Source organism: Borostomias antarcticus (genome assembly GCF_949987555.1).
Source record: "Borostomias antarcticus genome assembly, chromosome: 1".
In the NCBI taxonomy this organism is placed as follows: domain Eukaryota; kingdom Metazoa; phylum Chordata; class Actinopteri; order Stomiiformes; family Stomiidae; genus Borostomias; species Borostomias antarcticus.
In genome coordinates, this window is record NC_140234.1 from 53435645 (window position 1) to 53459658 (window position 24014).

General features: G+C 42.4%; 3 protein-coding genes across 4 annotated transcripts; 1 reads left to right on the plus strand and 2 right to left on the minus strand.

Moving 5' to 3' along the window:
• Nucleotides 1-528: 528 nt before the first annotated feature.
• Nucleotides 529-2687, plus strand: LOC311307724 (adenine phosphoribosyltransferase; the record flags this gene model as incomplete). Its single annotated transcript, XM_084436585.1, is given in 6 exon segments — nucleotides 529-651; nucleotides 902-995; nucleotides 1607-1669; nucleotides 1672-1749; nucleotides 2270-2365; nucleotides 2545-2687. Coding segments are annotated over 6 exon segments (597 nt in total).
• A 245-nt stretch (nucleotides 2688-2932) lies between these two features.
• Nucleotides 2933-6462, minus strand: rab34a (RAB34, member RAS oncogene family a). The gene is made up of 11 exons (XM_084437806.1): nucleotides 6223-6462; nucleotides 5738-5852; nucleotides 5459-5550; nucleotides 5228-5293; nucleotides 4948-5049; nucleotides 4710-4774; nucleotides 4536-4587; nucleotides 4289-4370; nucleotides 4107-4197; nucleotides 3836-3943; nucleotides 2933-3721 (listed from the first exon to the last, which is right to left on the minus strand). The coding sequence occupies exons 2-11, from the start codon at nucleotides 5810-5812 to the stop codon at nucleotides 3654-3656; spliced, it is 801 nt and encodes a 266-aa protein (XP_084293932.1). The 5' UTR covers nucleotides 5813-5852; nucleotides 6223-6462; the 3' UTR covers nucleotides 2933-3653.
• A 6780-nt stretch (nucleotides 6463-13242) lies between these two features.
• Nucleotides 13243-21742, minus strand: LOC311315458 (TLC domain-containing protein 1-like). 2 transcript variants are annotated; one of them, XM_084446128.1, is made up of 5 exons: nucleotides 21329-21742; nucleotides 19878-20509; nucleotides 18871-18953; nucleotides 16230-16312; nucleotides 13243-15215 (listed from the first exon to the last, which is right to left on the minus strand). In XM_084446128.1, the coding sequence occupies exons 2-5, from the start codon at nucleotides 20081-20083 to the stop codon at nucleotides 14811-14813; spliced, it is 777 nt and encodes a 258-aa protein (XP_084302254.1). In that variant the 5' UTR covers nucleotides 20084-20509; nucleotides 21329-21742; the 3' UTR covers nucleotides 13243-14810. The 2 variants fall into 2 exon arrangements, with proteins under 2 accessions (XP_084302254.1, XP_084302253.1); XM_084446127.1 differs by having other exon boundaries at nucleotides 19878-20512.
• Nucleotides 21743-24014: the final 2272 nt, after the last annotated feature.

Consider the following 24014-nt stretch of genomic DNA (forward strand, 5'->3'; position numbering starts at 1 on the left):
CAACAGCTACTTCCCTTGGGAGGATTCAGCAAACACGCTATGAGGCTCTTCGACCACAGATTTTGAAAATCGTGTAGGGTGTGTGGGACCCCGTGCCATATTATATAGCCCTAGGATATAGATAGCGTAGCCTAGTGTTACTTTGCTCATTCGGTCATTTGTTTGATGATAAACTAGGCTATATCTAAAACAATATTTTACAGGGTTGAAAAACAATTTTTCATTGTGTTGCTGAATATGTCTAGGCCTGTTTAAAATCCCACATTTCTATAATGTATTTTCCCCAATTTTCAAGTAAATAAGAAATGCATGACTACATTTTGAAAGACTGCCGGTAAGAGTAAAGTTCATTCCCAAAACTTGCTAGGTGTATGCTACTTGCTTATTAGTAGCATACACCCTATCGTGACTGGCATACTAGTGTAGCCGAATGTAGCCTATGCTCCCCCACCCCCTCCCACCCGGAACCTGATATGGGTGGTCAGAAGATTCTCAGGCAGCCAGTTTCCCCTAGACTGTTGCTGCAGAATGGACGCTCTGGCTGTTCAAAAGGATAGGGGTGGCGGCTGGTACCTTTCCCTAATGGCACCAAACACAAAAGGACCAAATTTTGCCTGGCTGGATCCATCAAGGCTCTACTGTAACTCCCAGGTAGCCTACCCTGGTCTGTCTGTCACACTAACATCTGAGTGAGCACAGCGGCTGTTGGTAGTAGTCTAACTCTATGCTTAGGGTCACATTTGGAGTTATTTTTTGTTTATGTAAAATTGGGTTGTACACTTTTGTGTATCGACTGTGTAGAAAACCTATACTGCATTGAATAGAATTGGACCTAGCCCATGCAGAAACAATATCAGCCCTGGTGTTCAATATGTTTCTGTTTTCTCTGTATTTCATCCAGGCTCTGTCAGATTGTGTGCAGGATCTTCTCAGTCCATTCCAGAATGAGGCTATTGACCTGGTTGCGGGTATAGATGCAATGGGATTCATTCTTGGTAAAGATAAAAATCTAGTCTATATTATTGGAGAAAAACTAAAATCACGACCAGTCTAGGCTTGTTTTTTCAACGAGTCCCCCATCCATCACGTTCATTTTATTTCAAGCCCAGCCAAGCCAGACAGGGCAGGGAACCTAACCCTCTAGAGAAAGATTCTAAATTTAGGGTTCATTTACGCCCTGCATAATATACCGTAGGTCTTGCCTTGGGAGTAAAGGAGCAGCTTGCAACACAAAGAAGCATTTAAAAAGCAACTATTGTGTGAGTTCAATGTGGAGTGGCAGCTGCCAACCCTGAAAAAGGCCTTGCCACCCCATTTGCCACCCTATTTGTATGGGGGAGATAACGTCTACCCCCCAGCTGGAACCCCTGCCACCCTTTTCACACCCCAGGTAAAACCTGCTAGAACTGCAACTGGTGGGCTGATCTAGGGCACACCACATGCTGGCATGTTTCATGCAGATAATGAAACTTGGATCAGATAATGATATTCTCAAGGTCTCTTATTTCAGTGAGGACTCTCATTGATAAAATAAGATACATATTTTGGGTAGATACATGTTATGGTTGTGATGTACTACTTAGATTTTTATGTTGGTTGTTTTCAGGATCGGCTGTGGCCACTACCCTAGGAAAGGGCTTCTTGGCTATCCGAAAAGCAGGGCACCTGTGTGTACACAGAGCCACGAGTACAGTGACTACTCTGGCAGAGAAAAGCTTATGGAAGTACGACTGGATGTGTTAAGACCAGGTTAGCGATTTCTCACGCACGTTAACAATATAACCTTTATCTTTATAAATTCAAAAAAATAAATTGGGTTCTGAAGTGCTTTCATTGGTAAATATTTTATTTTTGGTGAATGTTCAGACACCAGTGAGCTAAAGAGTTGAAGAAAATAAAAGCTGTCATTATACTTTATGTATCCATGTTAGTAGATGGTGTATGGGCAAGCCATATGAACCCAGTAACCCATAACAAGTACTGTAGTGTGAGACAGTACAGATGCATGCTTTGAATGCTGTCATGGGATATGCCTGTCCTCATTTCTTGTGACACAATGCCCCCCAGTGTTGGCAGGAAGGAGCGCTCAAAAAAACACAAGTCTATTTGGGCACTGTCCACCATTTACTACTTCTCTCTCCAGATTCTATTTTCACTGTCTTTCTTTGCATTTGCCCCACTCAGTTTGTCTGCCAGTTTGCATGCTGTGAGTTTAGGGTTGAATAGAGATGTCTCCACTACAATAACTGTGGTTTTCCTGTGCCAACAGGCCTCCGGGTCCTGTTAGTAGACCAGTGGATAGAGACCGGAGGCACCATGAAGGCTGCAATTAAACTAGTGGAGAAGCAAGGAGCCACGGTTGTAGGTCAGTAAGTGTGTTGCATAATCAGTGCCTAGGTTTGCTCCATTGTGGATAAAAACAAGACTTGGTTATAAGACTTTTAACAAAAAAATAAGAAAGCAAATGTCTTGAGTGAACACTGAGTACAATAAGTTTACTTTTTGTTAGCCAATGTTTTCTTCTTGTCTATTATGTAACTACAGGTGTAGCTGCTGTGGCCATTGAGAACAGCCAGGGAGGGAAATGGATAAAAGAGAATTACAAATACTCTCACTGCATCCCAGAGGAACTTCAGAGCCAAATTGATGAACAATATCTTGATTCTTTCAAAACCTTCCAGAGTTAAGAATGTTTTCATTCCATAGAAACTGGATTTCTAAAACATTTAGCAGACAAGTTGTCTAGTTGTGCCTGAGTCATATATCCACTAGTTTGATATAAAATGATTAATATGCAATTAATTTATAGTCAAAAATGCTGTCGTGGTAATTGGAAATGTCTTTATTATCTTGTTAAAATGTGTTCATTCTATAATGACTAAAAAATAAATCTCAATAGAAATAGAACAAGTACCATGAGGAATACAAATATAATACTTTTTCTTGTCTAAAATGGAAGTGATAGGACTGTAATTCACTCAACTGGGTGGATAATATGAGTGATTAAAATACTGTTCAGTAATCAGTAATCAAAGTTATAAAGGTTCTACATTGAACTCCATAGATATACACACACACAAATGCATTATCTTAAATAAATGAGCTGTTGGAAAAGAGGACCATGTAAACAATATACTGTAATCTACCCTCTAACATAATAGTTTTAATCTAGGCTAAGCAATAGTTTACAATTGTGAAAAAACATTTCTCATACAAAGCAACACTGCAATGAAATTCAACAGTTAAGGAGTGGTTGGGAAATTATCCACAGTTTTGTATTCCAAACACTCCATAAATGTCTATAAGCATTTAGGATCGTACCACAAGGAAGGGATGATTTCTTTCTAGGACCATTGGGATCTTAGAGAGCGAGCATAAGACTGGAGAGTTTATGTGTCGTTGTGTGTTATTTCTGGGTAGGATAAAATGAGCAACACCGCAGTAATCCACATCCAACTGATGATTATTCTTTTCCGAGCTAGCAGAAATTCTGTTCAAATGTCTCTAAAAGCAAACCTCAATGTCCTGCCTGCCAGCTCTCGCAGCATTCCATGAGTTTGGGAGTGGTCGAGAGTTCTCAATTTCACCTCAGACTTAAGGAAATGTTCCCTTTTGCTTTGGTACCTTCCAGTAGACAAGTCATCTGTTTGTTTTCATTGACAACAGTTGGGCTGTTTCTTCTTTGATGTTGCATACAGGTTATTTGAATCACTGTTAATTCCTGGTACAAAATAAGAGCATACCATGAAATTGGGTTTTTAGAGGTACCCTTGGATTCATACAATGGTCTTTGCTGAGTTTTACAGAGTGTGTGCATCTGGATGTGGATACTCACTGACAACATCACCAATCTTCCTCAATCCACTTTTCTCTAACTCTGTGAGAACGTTCGCTTCAAATGCCAATGATGCAACACGGAAGAAAAACTCCCTCACATTTTCCCCTACAGTATGTCAGGAGGGGAAATTGCCATTCAATCACAGTTTTCCTCACCATTGTTAATGGTTAAGACAATTTGCTATGTACTGAATACGGAGAAACAAAATGTTTACTTGACTGCAATTTTAATGAAACGGACAAACCTGCTGCTGAAATAATCCACTCACCTGTCAATGATGACACTGCCCAGTATTCTGCTTTGATCTCTTGTGCCAGTTTGAAGGCATCCTCCTCAATCTGAGAGTACTGTGCAGAAGACTGGGAAAATAATGAGGACAATTGATAAAAAGAACTGAATCAATCTAATAACAATCTAGAAATATATTCTATAAAAGTAGCAAACACATACACTCATGTCTTTTTTTGTGCCAACGAGAAAAAGCTGAACACTTGTGGGGTCATTCTCTTTCAGGGCATCTTCAAGCCACTGTCTGTGAATAAAGAGACATTCAATTGCATTTGATCAGAGCAACAAAACAATTTAATTATATCACAGCATATTAAACAACTACTTGATGTGTAGGATACTATATGTGTAGGACCTGTATACTTAAGAGCTATGTTGAAAATGATAGTAAATAAATAACTATGTTCACCTGGCATGGCCCAAGGAAGCCACATCATTCACATCAAACACAATGATGATAGCTGAAAGCAAAAAGACCTAAAATCAGCCAGCAATTACACAACTAATACTTTACCACTCTCTGATATAAGGTATACAGTACAACAAAGCGTAGGTTCAATTCATAAGAGCTGCTTTTCAGTACTCTGAGCTCCTCTGTAGTATGTGGAGGCAATGCACTTGAACCTTTCTTGACCTGCAGTGTCCCACCTGTAGACGAGAGATAATTGTGAGCCACGTGACAAAGATGTGCAGTCTGAGAGACCGATAGTACAGATCAGATCAGTTTGAGAGACCGATAGTACAGATCAGATGAGTCTGAGAGACCGATAGTACAGATCAGATCAGTCTGAGACCGATAGTACAGATCAGTAGAGACTCACAGCTGTAGGCTGAACGGCACCCCCAGCACCTCAAACCGTTCCATCTCAAAGTCAACACCGATTGTCGCCTTGTAGTTTTTGTCAAAAGCATCCTTGCAAAACCTGTGTTTAAAAGATGAGTGAATTACAGTATAAGACCATTGTGAAGAAACAGTACGAACATGCCACCAATAAAGGACACAATTTGCCAATTGCCTACTTCAGTTATTCATTTGCCCAAACTGCCCATTGACTGATCCTCACTGTGATATAAGAGCATCCATATTTGGCATCTGCTTACCTATTAATCAGACAGGTTTTCCCCACAGCAAGGTCACCAACCACAATCACCTTGGAGATTTTAAACCTACTGAAAGAAAAGGTGACAGATATAGAAAATAGATGATGCAAACGTAATTCCAACTGAAGCATCCCAATTTGCTATTATAAGGGGATGTGACTATGGCTTTAGAATGGATATTCTTAATTCCCAGTATGAAAAGGGCTTTGTGGCCGCTGACTGTATGCTCACCCTACTGTGCCCGTGCGTTGCTCCTGGCAAGCTGTCTTTACTTTGGGGTGGAATCCATCTTTAGTATGAAGAGCAGCCTCATTACTGAAACACTTGAAGAACAGAAGAACACAACTATGAGGCCCAACCACACCATCGGTGGGAGAGACATCTTGGTGAAACTGTTATGATAAGTTATGTTCTATGAAGTACACATAACTATGAAGTTATGTTCAAGTGTAAATTATTGTTCAGTGTAGCTACTGACGACTAGACTCAAGAGGCTAACTGATGAATTACCAGAGGAAGCTGGGCAATGACACGGTCCCTTCGAACAGGAGGAAGCACACTCATGGATGGGACTCGGACAGACATTAGACCAAACTAACGGTCGTCAAGAGTGACATCCAAAACACTGGAGAGGGATAGAGGGTGGGTGGGTAGAGAAGAGGAGCAGAGTGTGAGTGCTGTTGCTAGCATGCAAATCACAATGACAACATGGCTAGCAATCAGGCATTGCTACTCATGGTCTGGGGGATCCACTAATCTCTATTTTAATCCCATTGTTCAGTAATTAAATGGACAGAGAATGCGAATTAGGATACTGCCTCTTACAGTACCGACTACAACTATGGACAAAGTCTTGAGTCAAAACACACACCGAGATATGAGTGAGACAGAAGAGTGAGTCACCGATTGCACAAAACAAAAACACAGCAAGGATGTTCATGGAATGTTAAAGTGGAATTCCTGTAGTTGGGACTTGCAGGCCTACAGTAGCCTACCTTCAAGGGACGAGACAAAAGTTGATATTTTACAGCGCGTGGTAACCCTGACGTCCAGTCTTTAGTAAACAAAGAGAATGTCCGCAGTTTGAGGATGTTTCATAAAGGTGATCATTCGAATAAGGCCCTTTCTTTTAATTACAGTAAATGTAAGCTATGTTCTCGAACGAAAGAGAAATCCGATCCACGCCACGGAAGTGAGGATGATACTAGCATGCAGAATGAATATTCCAAGGCGGACCAACGAGTGAGTTTTCTTTTTGGAATGTGTGGGGACTGGGGATACGGTTTTTAACGGCGTCGAGGCCCCCTGGTGGTGATTGGTGAGATTGAAGCGAGTAGGCCACATGGTAGCAAAGAGTATGGAATGCTAAGAGGAGACAGTCCATTCATTCTGCTATGGAACCAAAACGCCCAGGGGCTGAGCCGGGCCGCCGCCATTTTGGACTGTCAAGTTGATTGCACAACCTGAGCTGTATTGTTAGCTGTCAGTCATGCTCACATGCTCACACTCACTTGATGCGGTGACTACGTTGACGCCTCGTACTTGAGAGTGAAACATTTTTCACATGCGCAGTGGTTTTCTCACTTCACAGCCATGCGCAGTTGTGCTTTTCTCATGTTTAAACCACGTAAACCGCATCCACGAAGTTTACACGTGGATTTACATGTGGATTTTTAATGAGCGTTCACCGCTCTCCCCGCTGTATTGCATGTCCCTGCATTAGCATTGTTAAAGGAAAATGCTCGTTTTTGACAACCTGGACCTTATTTACGACATATTATAAGAAGTTTGACTCACCGAGATCACTTTTGTGTTGTTCGGAGGCCTGTAGAAGAAATTTAAAATCCAGCGCGAGCCAGTATATCCATGTAATGGCGGCGCACGGGGCACTGAGAATGCAGTTTCTCAAAATCCATTTTCGGCCGCTAAACGGTTGTTTTCATCAATCAGATTTGATGAATCGACAGTTGAGATTCCTCAACGCGAGCCATTGTTTCGGTTTTCAAATACGTGGTCTGTAGCCTCTGTAATATGATCTTTACACGCCTTTCCCCACTTGCTCCAGCACGCATGCGCACAGGCCAGCGCGCAGACTGGCTATTCTCCCTCACATTCTCTGCGCTACGATCGGATTGTTGCTGACGAATGACGACGACAATATTCTCGGCACCAACTACGATCGTAGCGCAGAGAATGTGAGGGAGAATAGCCAGTCTGCGCGCTGGCCTGTGCGCATGCGTGCTGGAGCAAGTGGGGAAAGGCGTGTAAAGATCATATTACAGAGGCTACAGACCACGTATTTGAAAACCGAAACAATGGCTCGCGTTGAGGAATCTCAACTGTCGATTCATCAAATCTGATTGATGAAAACAACCGTTTAGCGGCCGAAAATGGATTTTGAGAAACTGCATTCTCAGTGCCCCGTGCGCCGCCATTACATGGATATACTGGCTCGCGCTGGATTTTAAATTTCTTCTACAGGCCTCCGAACAACACAAAAGTGATCTCGGTGAGTCAAACTTCTTATAATATGTCGTAAATAAGGTCCAGGTTGTCAAAAACGAGCATTTTCCTTTAAGTACCTGTCATCAAATCACGATTCTGTCAAATATATCGTTTCGAAAAATTATTTCTTTATCCAGGCATCTTAGTTTTAACAGTTTCATTATAGCGGAGCAGGTCATATTTGCTCGTATGTGGTATTTATTTTGTTCACAAGTTCGCGATCGTACAGCCAGGCTACAGAGCTCCAGAAACCATAGCCATAGCAGAGGAGCGGCCGGAACTGAGTGCTCCTGTTGCGGTACAGGAACGCGGCGAGTTTGTGGTGCTATTTTTCATTCGCCCTTGATGAATCATAACACAGACCCATATCTGTAACATATTCATTCTGATTCGGATTTTTCTTCTTCTTCTTCTTCTTCTTCTTCTTCTTCTTCTTATTATTATTATTATTATTATTATTATTATTATCATATTACTCTGGGCCGGTCACAATGTGATGCAGCTCGGCTTGGCATAGGGGTTCCTGGAGCTCTGTAGCCTGGCTGTACGATCGCGAAGTTGTGAACAGAATAAATACCACATACAAATATAATCTGCTCCCGCTATAATGAAACTGTTAAAACTAAGATGCCTGGATAAGGAAATAATTTTTCAAACCGATATATTTGACAGAATCAGTATTCTACTCAAGATAGTTCGTAATGCTAATTCAGACAGACTAACAGAGCGGGGAGAGCTGTGAACGCGCATTAAAAATCCACAGGAACATGAAAACTGAAAAAGGGGTCAATTCGGCAAGATGTCGCTGATCAAAATGTTTCAGGAAGTAAATCGCAGCCTGGCCCCTTGTTTGGTCCTGATGTCTGCCAAGGTTATTTTTCTTTTTCTTTTTTTTTTTTTTTACAGATTATGAAAGTGTTAATTGTAAGCTTTCAGATGATGTGCCATGCATTGAAATATGTAAATATTTGAAGAAGATATGCTTCTGTGAATGTTGGTACACCTGAAATCACTAAGCAGAGAAAAGGGGCTTCAAAGATCCAGAGCTGTTCACACTTCTCACAGCCAAGTGATGAAAATGGCTGTTTTCAGAGAAATGTTGTGGTTTAACCTGATCATGTTAGCTGTTTCTAATTATGATGTTGACCCCTGAGTGTGGCTGTCTGCTCGAGTTTACTGTAAGAAACTGTCTCCCTTCCATAGACTTATGAGATAAGGGTGACATTCCATGGTTAGTACATTCTGTGGACAACAGCAATTGTTGTAGTTAGAGATAGAGACCTGGGTGCCGAACCATCGACCGGTTATCTCGCTACAAGGCCGTAAGCTGCAGGAGAGACCAGACCAGTCCAGACCAGTCTGATCGGGGAAGGGGGGAACGCCCCCGAACCATAAGAACCCTGCTCGAGCTCAGATGATTTGATTTTGGGCCAGACAGCCATACAGACAGGCAAGCTGACATTAGACTAGATGCCATTGTCTTTTGTATGCTAAACCTTCTGTAATTAAACAGCTTTTGATTGTCGCTCAAATCCTGTGTTGGAGAGATTCATTTGGAATACATCAGAAAAGGGACACTGGACTGTGTAGTATTGTGAGAGATTGGGGGCCGTCTTTTATTGAAATCAAAACACAACGCAGAGCTGAATAAGTACAATAATAAAAGACAACGAAAGTCAACACAGGTAATGGGTGGGAACAGTAGCTGGTTAACCCCGCCCCCAACCACTACCCCACTAGCTGTCATTATCTGTCAGTGGCTGACAATGGTGGTCTGATGGGCTTTTCAAAGACAATAATGTTGGCTGGTAAGTGTACTAAAAAGTAATACATTAAATTGACTAAAGGCAGCATTCATAATTCCAATCTACATGGTTATATATGCACAATGCCCATGTATTATTCTATGAATAGTTCCAAAATGACAAACCATGATTCTACAGTACCAACAGGCCATTACTCCAGCAACCCTTTTTTTTTTTCACTGGCTGCTCTGTCTGAAACTGTAGAGCCCCCGTAGCTGGAAAGATGAATGTCAATAAACATAATCAAATTGGACGTTTCTATCGTCCAGACGATGGGGCCTGGACCTGGAGTTATTATAATATGTAAGCCTATTATGAATATATAAGGTGAAATTGAAGTTTCATGTTTTTTTTTGTCACACAGGTTACATGATAAAGAAAATGCAAACAGAAGCAGTAAAAGGTACAAAAAATAGCAACAGTAACCATAGCAAACAGGTACATTGGAATTATTGTCCTAGGTATGCAGTTAGACATTAAAAGGACCCTTCCCCTCACCCTAACCCGCGTCCGTATCCTTTTCCTACCCCGACCCTACCCCTGACCCCTGCCTCTATCTGGGCCCAGGCACATTCACGCACACACAGACATACACCAGTGTTTGCCATGTCTCTCCTATGATGTTATTAGCCTCTCTTACTCTGAAAATGTAATTTAATGTTATTTATTGCTGTATAAATGTTCTTAGCCGGTAGACAAACATACTCCAGGAGCTTGCTCAATCGCCTTGTTGAGAGGGGTTAGGGAAGAATTTTTTACAGCTCACTTATCTGGCCCCCGGGTCATACTGTTTTTTTGCTTCCCTCTGGAATATGTAGGGGTGGGATGTCTGCTCACCTCCCTTGTTCTCTGTAAAGCGCATTGTGTTGCCTCTGGGTATGAAATGCGCTATACAAATAAAGCTTTGATTGATTGATTGATTGAAAAGGCAATTTACTGGCAAACTAGCATTCTATCAGTACCATCGTCATCTACTTATCCCATCTGATCGTGGCTGGCTGTGACTGTGTGCATGATATAGGCAGTGCAATTAAGTAACATTTCAAGTATACAGTAGTGCAGAGTTAGTTGTATAGACAATAGTAAATTGTTATTGTCGATCATACAGGCAAGGTGTTCAATTGCTCGAGTGTTGGTTCAAGTGATCCGAGTGTACACCAGTAGTGCAGTCAGTTGTTGTCTATTGTACTGTATAGAAAAAGTGCTCAAAATGTCAAGTAATCAGTTGTTGGTCTAGGGCAGGGGTGTCAAACTCAAATACACAGTGGGCCAAAATTTAAAACTTGAACAAAGTCGCGGGCCAACATTGAACAAATGAAAATTTTAATATGGACCCAAACAAGTTTTGCTTTAACATTGAATATGCACTTATCACTTTCGCTTTTGGTGCGCATCAATGGTGTGCACTAACATATGTGAATACGCCCTCAGACACAAGTGTTGGTGCTCCATCTGCTCAGTAGAGAAGCTTGTAAAACCCTGACTGTCCTACAGCCAGGCAGACAGACAGACAGGCAGGCAGACAGGCCGGCAAGAAGGCAGACAGGATTGAATGAACAGGAACAGAGCAAACACAGCGGCCGGCTAGGTCAACACAGGTGTCTCTATCACAGTGAGACGTTACATAACGTAAAGCTTCTGTTTTCTGCCTTTCTTTTCGCCATTTTTAAGAAGGGATAACACGGTTACAGTTGTAGTATGAGATTGCTATGACTACTGTCACAGAAGAGAGGGTGTTTCTGGGTCCTGTCTTGATTGACGCGCCAAAACAACAGAAGAGCATTATGGAATTTGTAGTATTAGCGGTGAATGCGCTGTATAATACTGGCGGGCCAGCTCTAGTAGTCATTTGGTATTGCCTCGCGGGCCAAATATAATTACACTGTGGGCCAAATTTGGCCCGCGGGCCAGAGTTTGACACCCCTGGTCTAGGGGGTGGCACGTGTGCCATTGTGATGATGAGAGTGAGAGCCTATGTACAGTACAATCAGAGTGCTATACACAGACAGTCTTCTTCTGAGCTACTGGTTGGCAGCGGGCGTCTTCTGAGCTGCTCTTTGGCAGGGTAATGTCTTGAGGGCAAGTGATGTCTTGAGCCTTGTCATAACATAATTTTCTGACCTTCTCAGAAAGATACTGCTGTCTGGCCATGTCCAGTCCGGGTGGGGCTTGTACCTGAAGACCATCTTTGGGGGGCTGGACATCAGCGTTGCACAGCAATTGAAACCTGACTGATATTGCATCACAGTGTTCTCTGGCCTCAACCACACCAGGCACCCAACATCAAAGCTGCTGCATCCAACAGAACAGAAGGAAGATAGTACATAAAAAATATTGGGCACAGATAAAATACAACCATAGTATGTCCATAAAATAGAATAGCTAATACATGACCATGATAATTACCTGAAGTGCTGGTAACTCATAATATTTGGTAGATTTTGGGAGTAGCTACTCAGATGCTGATCAGAGTGTTGTCCTGCTAACACCTGAGCTACCTAGCTAACTAATGTTTTACACTAGTAGGACAGTGGCTCCTTTGTTTGGTCCTGTGTTTGGTCAACACTGCTATGCTTAGCTGGCTAACAAACAGTATCAATAATAGCTACTATAGTCGCCTGGGACCATCTTGTCCATCTGTGTATGGCTGTGATGTGATGCTGTTTACAGGTCAGATAAAAGCCACGTCCACCCGAAGCAAGTCTCAGGGCCATTCCTGCTAGTTTACAATGATTAACTGTAAACTAGCAGGAACTGTAAACTGTATTACAATGCTTATACTAGCTAACTAGCACTGACAGGTCCAGTCAACTTCAATTTCTACACTTTTGTGAACAAGTTAAACCAACAGTTACCTGTCTGAATCTTTGGGAAACCGGTAAAAGGCAAGTTCTGGACATGTACTCTGATACTTTTTGTTTTTCCAGATATTTTTTCGGCAGCTGATTTGTAGTCTTCATGTTGACCTGACTGGATGAATTCGGCAGCAGATGACTGTCCATAATGGCGGAAATGCTACATGAGCACCCCCTTCAGGTGGGTGCCAAAAAATCACTTAAGTGACCCCTCTTGGCATTCCATACTCTTTGATGATAGGTTTTTTATTATTTTTGGTGTGCAATGTCTCCCACATGCTATTCAGTTCCTGTATGCATCTTAGTACTATTTTGTCCTTGGTGTAAATGGAACGTGAATCATCATGTGGACCCTACACCAGCAAGATGACTGATTTTCAGTTTGCATCAAATACATCTAGAGGGCATTGTAGACCTTTGGTTTGACACAACGATGTAGCTACGGCAGCTACCCAATATGGACAAAAATATTGGGCCACCTACACCTACAGTGTCTGACCTCACAAATGCTCTTATAGATGAGTAGGCAAAAATTCCCACAGACACACTCAAATACTCCAGAAAGACTTGGAGATGGAATGGAAGATTTAGAATGGGATGTCATACAAGCTCCTGAAGTTGTAATGTGCAGGTAGGTGGCCCAATTGATATTAATACTTTTATATATGTTTATATATTATATTATATGTTTGTTTTCTTATCTTGAATACAGCTGTGGGTAAGATATACCTTTCAATAATCTGACCACAAAGAGTAGGCTACAGAAAAAAAATACCTTCTTTTCTCAAGCAAATCAGTAAGGAAAGCCTTTCGTTGAATCCTTCTGCTTCAAAATAATTTTAAAACCATAGTCTTCAACAAATAATTATTTATTTTCAAACTGATGAATATGCATTCAATAAACCAAAAGCTCAATTAATGGGATATTCTGGGATTTTTGAACTAGGGCCTCATTTTCAACTTACCTATGATGTTTTTGACTGATGGAGTTCATTTTCAGTTAATTCTATGCTGTAGATAGATTTAGGTCGTTCCAATTTCCACTGGTGGCTAATGCTAGTGCATTTTATTTGTTTTTGGGTGCGCTTTGGGTGTTTGGGGGTGTTTTTTGGACAAGCTAATGTGACTTGATTGTGTTGCACTAGCATTAGCCACCAGGGGAAACTGGAACGAACCAACACTATCATGGAATTAACTGAAAATGATCTTCATCAGTCAAAAGTCGAAAGTGAGGCCCTAGTTCAAAAATTCCAGAATATCCCTTTAAGGCATTTAATAAACAGCACATTTTCCATCAAAGACTTCAATAAGCTACAGTATAACTGGAGTCAAAGTTGCTATCATCAAACGTATCTAGAGGTATACAGTATTTCAGTTAAGTAACCACAAGACAACTATGTCATGGTCAACCACATTTCCCATACCTACATGTATGAAAACAACTGTAAAAAATAGGTCACATTTCATAATGAGCCCCCAACAGTTGTTCAGGAGATTTCTGTTAACGGATCTTCAGTCACATTAATATGCTACTGCAAGGCACTGTGATAATAAAGGCACTAATACAATACAGCTTGCCAAGACTAAATGTGCTTAGATCGTGTCCGGTTTGATTTTGCTTCCCCTTCTCAAATGACAGAAATTAATTTGATTTCAAGGCATGTACAATGGGAATGCATTAATTTTGGTTATAGATTTTCATAAAATTGATGAAAGACCATTTTTGGAACAACACTGGTCATTATGTATTTTCAATCTGTGTATTGGTCATAAATTAATCTAGAAATGTCTTACAGTGAAAACTACTGATTGTACTATACTTCTGAATAAATTCTCATATCCTCTGAGCTACTTTGACAGCCAGTTTAACATTGTTTTTCTATATATATAGCATCACATTGTGTTAGTGACGCGTAGTCTTAGTGACGCATATTTGTCTATGTTAAAGAGCAACCCACATAAAATTTACAAAGTCCTAAACAAACATAACGAGATCCTTAAGTGGCAAAATATCCTGGAGGTATGGGTTTTAGTTGGACATTCCAAGCCAATATCACATGAACCAGTCTCTGATGTTGCTATGGGACCAGCGGCGAGGTCACTGCCCAGCAGCTCTTCAACCACAAAGGGCATGATGCAGATAAGGATCACTTTAGGGCACGCATCACTGCCCGCCACGCCCCCATCCTCCTGGGTGCCTTTGGCCGTATCACAAGTTGCTGAGAAGGACAGGTGTATTGTTTGGACATACACAGTGATACAACACAACAGGGAGAGATGTCTGGATGAGGAATGATGTCAATTACTGGAACTGAACACAGAAAAATGCACACACAAAAAAAAGGGGGAAAAAAACAACAGCAGTGAAACATTGTCTCTCCGTGTGTCCTTCACATAGACCAACTGGAATACACTAGGTCATTCAGTGAGAAACTTTTTGGAGTTGTTGTTGTGGTTGCCATTTTGTACCAGGTAAGCTCTACTGCGGGGGAAAAAGTCTGCTCTCAGGAGACGGTAGAAGTAAACCAGGATCATGCCGTTCATCAGGATCATAGTGATCAGGAAGTAGCCACCGTGGTCCAGCCAGGAGTAATTTTGCACGATGTACCACGTGATGTAAAACTGGGCAATGAGACGGAAGAAGATGTAGGTGAAGAGGTTGAGCAACTTGTTGAACTTGAACAGAGGAGAGGACTGGGCTTCGGCTAACTTCAGCATTAACCTCATGTGCAGGGTGACGCTGTTCACCTCCACGAAGAGAGCCACCACAGCACCAGCCACATAGCGCTGTGTGTACAGAGCATACATGAAGCACCAGAGCACCTGGGGAGGACATGGACAGAGAGAGGAAATATCAATGCCATTATAACATCTCATACAAAGCAGGCAGGTGATTCTCTACATAGACAAAGCTATGCAGAGAATCAAGAGAAGACAGGGTACAGTAACATCATAGAGTAGCATTATACTAGACTATTCAATTCAATAATTTATTGACATGTCAAGTTGACATGGTTCTTGGTTCGCTCATCAAAAACAAACATCAGAACAAACAGCACACAATACACATGCAGGTAGAACAACAGTATCGGATGACACAAAGTGCAACAGTTCAACGTGCTAAGTGTGCCTGAGGTGGTTTCAGTGCAAGTTCAGATGCTGGATAGTTTGGAGATAGGTGCCATCCCTGAAGCGAGATGTTCTGCATCTAATGCTCCTGTATCTCCTTTTTGATGGGAGTAAGTTAAAGTTATTGTGGTCATCAATTATCATTTTTAGAAACACACTATCCAGCTACAACTACACAAGCCATGAGGGGCACCAATGGAAGCTGAGGGTCTATATTTTTGATCACTGGATCATTAGAGATTATACCACCCTTTATCCTAATGATACAGATGTTCACTTCAGTGGCTGGATGCACTGTGTTCAGTTCAACATCCAGTATTACGCACAGAGTTTGTGTTGTTCTTCCTGCAATCAGGCCCAGGCACTTATACAGACAGACAGACAGACAGGGTCATTCATTCAGAACACAAAATGGGCCTCCAGTGTGGCACATTTAGGATTCCACTAACTGACACATTGCGAATTCACCCTGTAAGGATCCCAAGAATTGGCTGCACCTGAAGGTTCTATGTACATAAGACCACACATTTTAGTTAAGTGCATTGGTGATGTGGATGTACTTGTTTCAAATGCTCACAGACATTTATTTGTGATATGTACAAGGTACAGAGTTAAGATTATATACAATAACATGTGTGAACCATACCTCACTAAATACTGAATATGTGCATATAACCTTCAGATGCAAGTGTTGCAGAGTTTTCTTACCAGCGCATGGTGAATTAAAAATTCCCATGATCCTCTTGCATGTCCAGTTAGGATAATATCACCTGCGTCTTGCACAAAGTATCCTGTCAGGAAAGCAGAAAGAAAGATCATCAATTCTCACAGGGTTCAATGGAACAGTTTTGCTATAAAGGCTACCAGTTTTCTTATCTATATTGCACAACACAATGTTGTTCCACCGAGATAAGAAAACATGTTGACCGTGATATCTGTGGATTATGTCCTCATTTCTCTGTGCTTGTCCATGTCCAAGTGAAGCATACTGTAACCCTCTGTACATCATAAAATCTCTCTCTTCTTGCATATTTAAAACATGGAACAAGATTTGCTTCCAGCAGTCCACATCATTATCAGCCAAGGCCACCAGCTGGTTCTGATCTGAATTTCAACTAAAATAGGATTCAAAGTATTTGCTTGGTGTATGTGTTTGAGTAATGTGGGCACCATGTGTAGATACTATTCTGTCCTAGACAGTCCCATAGGTACCCACAAGGGACAATTATGGTGAAATAATGAGCACGTTTGTGTCCATGGAACTGCCACACTGAAGTGTGAAAGAGGTAAGAGATGGTCACGGACGGAATGACATGAGCACCTCATGTACCTTGTTTAGCCAATTTGTCTCAGTAGAATTGGAGGTTGTTTGCGGTTGTTAGGGCGTCTCTCCAGACATACATTCTCATGGTTACACATGGATGCAAGTAGACAATAACACCCAACACCCCACTAGTTGTATCCCACAGCAGCACCAGCCTGTGAAGTCTTTAGAGGATTAGTTCCGTACGTGAATCAGGTGAGATGGGCGGACCTGTATTGTTCATTCTCTGAAATTAACTGCCAGTGGAACATGCAGGGATTTCTTCCCAGGTTTAGTCTGGTTACGCCAACCCTTTATTGTAGCAGACAGAGGGATGGTGGGGGACTGTGTTGGCCTCCAATCCCCTTCCTCTTTCCAAGATTAAAGTGGTAGCTCAGAATTTTGGACATAGAACCTCATTTACGACTTACCCATAATGTTGTTGATTGATGGAGAACATTTTCAGCTGATTCCATGCTGTCTCTCATTTGGGTAATAGCGGCATGCTAATGCTAGCGCAATCGAATTGAAATGGCAAGCTCACAAAAGAAAACTCACTTATGAACACTCCAAACAAGTAAGGATCGCCAGATTAACTAAACTAAACTCCTCATCAAAGTGAGACATATCCCTTTCAAACGTGGCCATTGCAACTTGTGATGATAGTAAGAGAATAGCTTACTTCTGTTCTTTGTTGTTGTGAAGACAATAGTGCAGGCTAGTTACATATCGCTCTGCCTCCCTAGGGCCATATAGGTCTGAACAAACGACCGGGTTCAACGATAGATGGACTTCAAACATTATGGTATAAAAACTCGAATGAACCCCTGACAGACTGTCCTCATATCTGATTTGGGTGCACTGTGGAGTAGAGGTCGACCGATAGTGGATTTTTAAAGGGCTAAATAATAATTATCGTTAGGAGCAGGAAAAAGAAGATAGCCAATAAATCGACTGATAAAAGAAAGGTCAAATAAATACCTAAATAAATTAATGATATAAATAAATAGCCTCAAAGTAGGCTAAAAAGCAATGAGTAATAAAAACTCAAGAGGGATCAGGCCCATGTTCCTCTCATGTTTCTTGCCTCAGGCATTTAAGCCTCTACTAAATACACACCTGCCCTCTGTCACCTGTTAGGCCTACATGTCCAACAGTGCATAAAACATTTCCTTCACTATTAATTTCCTATATGAATGATTGTGTTTCACTGAGTAGAATCTCTAAGAATGTCTTCCTGGCACCCAAAAGTAGGCTATATCCAGGACATTTTGTTAAAATCCCCCCTTGTCTTTATTTTTGTCCTCAATCAAGTTCAAATGAAGTAGCCTATTACATTTCGTCAGTTGATGGGTGGCTGTGGTCCAGATCCTTGTCAATGAATTCAATATAGCTAATAGCTAAACAAATAAATAATGGAACATCCTTGAGTGTGATTTGGTGGATTAGGCTTACATCGTCTGAATATGGTCCATTTGCAATGGGCATCGGTCATCATCGGAGCCCAGTTGAGCTGATAATGATAGTTTTAAAAATGTCCTGTCGGCGCCGATTAATTGGAAAAAACAATTAATCGGTTGACCTCTACTGTGGAGTATTGAAGTGAGTTTTCTTTGAATGCTAGCTGTTTCTACTGCAATTTTCTAGCATTAGCATGCCGCTATCGCCGGAATGAGAGAGCATGGGATCAGCTAAAAATGTTCTCTATCAATCAACATTATGAGTAAGTCGTAAATTAGGCTTTATGTCCAAAATTCGACATAGAGCCTAATCAACATGGTGGCGTAATGCTCAGAATTCACTCACAAGGCTATTCAATTGATCAACATGTCTAAGGCCTTTGATAACAAAGGTCAACATTGGGAAGGGTCTTTCTAGGCCTATGTGTATCTGAGTAAATCAAAACAATGTCAAACATTTACAAATTCACACACACTTCTCCATGCTGGTGGTACAAAGTTCATACACTAGTTTTTCACAGTTCACCGCTCATTTTCCCACTTCAAACACTTTTCCATCAAAGCATCCGTCTAGTTATTTACTGACCTGATGAAACACAGATGAGGAGGTAGCACGCAGGGGTGTAGAAGGAGTGGATGTTGGCCAGCATCTCTGGCCAAATGAGCACGCTGAAGAGAGACACATGGTTATGGAGAGGTGGACCTGCATTCTTCTCATTCAGGCATACATGGACTCACTCCAGCAGATATAGGCCTGACTAAGCAGAGACATTAAAATCAACAGTGATTTTCCAGCCCACCCTTGCCAAGAGATGCCTCGTGACCCAGCAAGATAGGACTATGATGTACTGTACAGTAGTTGACCCGCGCTTGTTAATAAATGACTTCAGTTCAGAAGCAGTTAAGAGATAACCGTTTTCACTACACGTCAATGCGGTGTTGGCAGTCATTTGGTGGCTAAAAATGTAACAAAATCGAATGCAGTCATAACTTTCACTTTCATGTAGCTTTGTATGCATGTTTGTCCTTCCCTGCCACAGAATCAATTTGCAGCTTCGTCTCCACCCCATGTCTCTCATAACACTCAATCCTTTGCTAGCAGGTTTTTCCAGTTCTCCCGCTTGGTCCCTTTGAAATAGTTTGCCATCCTTGTTATTGGTTTGTGTTTTTCACTTATGCTAGAAGACTATGGCATGATCCTTTGTGGATGGATTCTGAGGAATGTGCTATCACAAAAAGTCCCCTCTGAAGTTAAACAATGTAATTCTAACTGGAGCTGTCTGAGTGCTGACTCATTTCCCTGCTCATTACTAACTCATTTTGTATCTAGCTTATATTTAACTCCTATTTTAGGCTACCATTCCAGGAACTATGAATCAGGTAAATATCTTGCCTAACTGACCATACTAAACTCCAGCCATAACAACACATTCATTGGTTTTGCCATTAGGCCTGTCAGAACAGGCCCTTCTTCCCCATTTCCTGCCCTGCCTTGCCTCGCAGACTGTTACTGCTCAGCTCTACACCCTTCTAATAACACAACATCATGTGGATCCACTGTGAATGAACAATGGTGTCCCAGTGCAGACTCACCAGGCCACGGCCCACGTCCCAGTCAGCAGAGAGTGAACCATAGAGATCGAGAGGTTCCTCCACTTCCATAAGCGAAAGTCATCTTTTGCCACCACTTTGGGCACAGACAGGTATTGCAACAGCCTGTGGACTACCCTGAACATGAGAGCACACACGAGCACAGACAGGCCGGGGTGTCGCTGCAGCACAGGAAGCAGGGCCTCCATCTTCTCCTCCCCCACTCGCCCTCACTCTTTCTCTCTCCGTGTTGCTCACTCTTGTATTGAAAGCTGTTTCGCGTCTGCTCCTCTCCACGGCTCTTCTCACTCCTCCAGTCTGTTGACAGGAATGTGTGAGGGGAGTGTTCTCCTCAGGGCAGCTCCAGGGGGGTGTGAAGGGAATTTGTTCCAGAGTCTCTTCCCGTCTTGTGCTCCTCTCAGTACTGTTCCAGAACCAAAAGGTACAACTTTTCTCCCGTTTCCCACTTCCGGAGCTGAGAGAAGAAGGCTTGCTGAGGCTCCCTGAAACAGCTCACTCCAATTCCACTGTGTTTCCCCCTCCTTCCTGCTCTTGGAGTGAGTTAGCGCTCAACCAGCCTCTGAGCCACTAGAGCAAAGGGGGAGTGGTAGAGAGGGAGTGGTGTGGGTGGTGGCCTGCTATAGAGAAAACCAGAGAATCAAGGAGGGGCAGCATGCAGTGTCATCTTTCTCAACAAAACAATTCACAAATACTGAACTTTCGTGATGTTCTGGCGAAAACTATCAAACATTATCCTCAAACAATGTGTTTAAGAAACAATGTTTATGAGAGAGCAGCAGACGATAAGAACTGGTGTGATGCGTATTTGTGGCTTTTAATAGTGAGATGTCATGAGTCATCCTTGCCAAACAGTAGTGGCCATGCAGAATAGAATAGGCATAGTGAGAGCCTTGAACAGGCTGTGAATTGTTCTCTCGAAATGTAAACTCCCACCACAGATACTACAACACCAACCCCCTTCTTTTAGTTAGAAAATGTGCCGCTCCACAACCCACCTCCCTGTCCCCCACTCTTTCCATAAACACATCGCGCGCGCACACACACACACTCCCCACAGCTGGCCTCTCTAGCCCAGTAGGGGGAAGGGGAAGTAAGAAGGTAGCGGTGGCAACAGAGCAACAGGTCTTGCACACGCACGTATTGCTGTTGGTGGAACCATTTTACAGAACCATTTCGTGTACTCCTAAATCGCACAGATATACCTAGCCTACTGGCTCTGATAAGGTGCCAAAGTCAAGCGCTGCCTCGCACTGATCCAGGTCAATAGCTGCTCTCTCTGTTACCTAAATCACAGTAATTTAACCCATGTGCTCAGAATTATCATTCACAGAGGAAGGAAATTCCCCAGCTACATAAAAAACGTGTAAATCTAGTATTCTAACACTTCTATTATCGGCTTAAGTTACCTATTGTTACGTTACATTGCTGCTTACCTCGTCGATACCATTCAGTTTCGTTATTCATTTCGGTTCTACAATTCGTGAAGCTGCTACCACAGGCTGCAACGTTAGCCTATCATCCCTTCGGTAAAGTTAACGTTACTCAGCTGTCATCCACTCCCCACGTTTCTTGGAGTAGCCTAGTCGGCATGGGTGTTGCATGTGGATGTAGAAAACCTGTCAACTGCTAAACGGCTTCACTCTTATCTGCTGCTTGCAGCCCCAAATAACTGTTAGCTTTAGCCAAATAATCGCCACTAGATTACGACAAAATAAGAAATCAACTGAAGTCGGAACCAACTGAACAGGGATGCAGCTACAGGTCTTTATGAGCTCCCTCTCGTCAAAGACAAATATCCTATCAACAGTTTGCGAGGTGGTGCTGCTGTTCAGCGAACACAAACAAGTGGATCGCGCAAGAGGGCAAAACTAGCAAAAGCTAGCCTCGCGTCACCAGTCTCTCCTCGGGGGGACTGCGTTCCGAATCACATACTACCCTACTATATAGTATGCCAAAACAGGATGTAGTATGTCCCAATACATAGTGTCACATGCAGTATGGCAAAAATACCCTCCAAGTGTGTATCTCTGCAGGCCGGAGACTTCGAGGGGGCGGGTCAACTGTCAATCAATTTTAGTTTGGCCAATCACAGGCTGACAATCGTCTTGTCAATCAAAAACTCATTTCGCCTGAAACGGTTGTCAATCACTTTCTATTTGGCGAATCGCCTTTCTCTAAGGGCGTGGTAGAAATGACGCTATAGCTAGTTCGCTAGCTATTTACATTTGCTAGTTACGTAGCTAGCTAAGCTAATTAATAACGTAGCTAGCTATCTACATTGACTTCGTTTGCTATAGTTAGCTTGCTAGCTACGTAGGCCTAATGCAATTTGTTATGGAGTTAGATTTACTGGATTACATGACTGTGTGTCAGAGAGATTATATTTTTAATGCAAATCATGTATCTTGAAAGACTTAATAAATCATGATGATAAAAGCCTTACCAAGACTCCCCTTGGTATTCTCTTAGTAGGCTTATGATCAATGCAATGGAGGCTTGTGGGTAGAGGCTAGCAATGGCCTACACTAGCCCAGTAGTCCAGGCATTTTATGAGACAAAATGGGTCAATATGGAAAAAATTGCAACAGAATTTATTTCAACTGTTTTAGTGTCATAAATATGTTCTTTATAACATATCAAAAGTCCCCCAAAATCCCAGTGGTGGAAAGTAATGAAAAATGCAGATAAAGTATACCAATTTCCAATTTTTGCCTATGTAAAAGAAAAAGGTTTATGCATGTTTTCTTGTCTGATGTCCACACAACACTGTCCCCAATCAACCAGAAACTATATAGGATGCATCACAGTGCATATACAGAAATATATTTTTAATTCTATTGGCATTTGGTGAAGAGAAAAGGGGTGAATGTCACACATATTGCAACAGAAAATCTGACATGTGTATTAATCAAATAGCTCAAGAGTCTAGAACCCCGGAGAGGACAGTCTACAACCCTGGAGAACAGTCTACAGCCCTGTAGAGAACAGTAGAACCCTGGAGAGGACAGTCTGAGACGTAGAACCGTCCATAGCAGAGCAGCCAGGTGCTAGAGGGTCCACTTCAGATACCTGTGGGAGAAAATCACACGCGCGTGCGCGCGCACACACACACACACACACGATTAGAGGGTCCACTTCAGGAGAGAAGAGAACATGAGCAGGATGATAATAATAATAATAACTTGCATTCATCATCATCTTCATCATCACATGCCGCCTGATGTGAATTTGCACACCCTGATCCTTTACAGCTGCTACATGCAACAGAACACTCAAGGCCATGTTTCTTGCATGTGCACCTCAGGCTGCTGCAGTCTGTCTTGCAGGTGCATCTGATGATCTTAAGAAGTTCTTGTGGAGCTGGTGGTAAGTCCGTCTCGACAGGGACAAGCCTCCCATCATTCTCATCCTGGTGACATGATACAGATCTGCTCGTCCTCCTCATCTACCACACCAACCTCAACTCCCATGACCTCTTCTTCAAACTTGAGCCCAAGAAAAGCATGAAGCCACGCATCTGGAACATCCAGTCCGTCAAGCAGCAGCTAGGTCCCAGTGTGTGCACTCACATTCTCTTCATTCATGCTATAGCTGGGTGTGACACTACGTCCTGCCTTTATGGCATTGGGAAAGGAGCTCCCCTCAAGAAGTTCAGAGCCAGCAGCGAGTTCTATCAGCAAGCTACAGTGTTTGACTCATAGTCAGCTTCTAGAGCAGAGATTGTGTCAGCAGGAGAGAATGCTTGGCTGTGCCTGTACAATGGGAAGCCTGGGGAGGGACTTGACAGTCTAAGATACAAGCGCTTTTGTGAGAAGGTGGCTACCAGCACTTCTCATGTACAGCCACAGAGTCTACCACCAACGTCAGCAGCAGCAAAGTACCAGAGTCTCCGTGTGTACTACCAGGTGCAACAGTGGAAGGGACCTGAAGTGGACCCTCTAATCGTGTGTGTGTGTGTGTGTGCGCGCGCACGCGCGTGTGATTTTCTCCCACAGGTATCTGAAGTGGACCCTCTAGCACCTGGCTGCTCTGCTATGGACGGTTCTACGTCTCAGACTGTCCTCTCCAGGGTTCTACTGTTCTCTACAGGGCTGTAGACTGTTCTCCAGGGTTCTACTG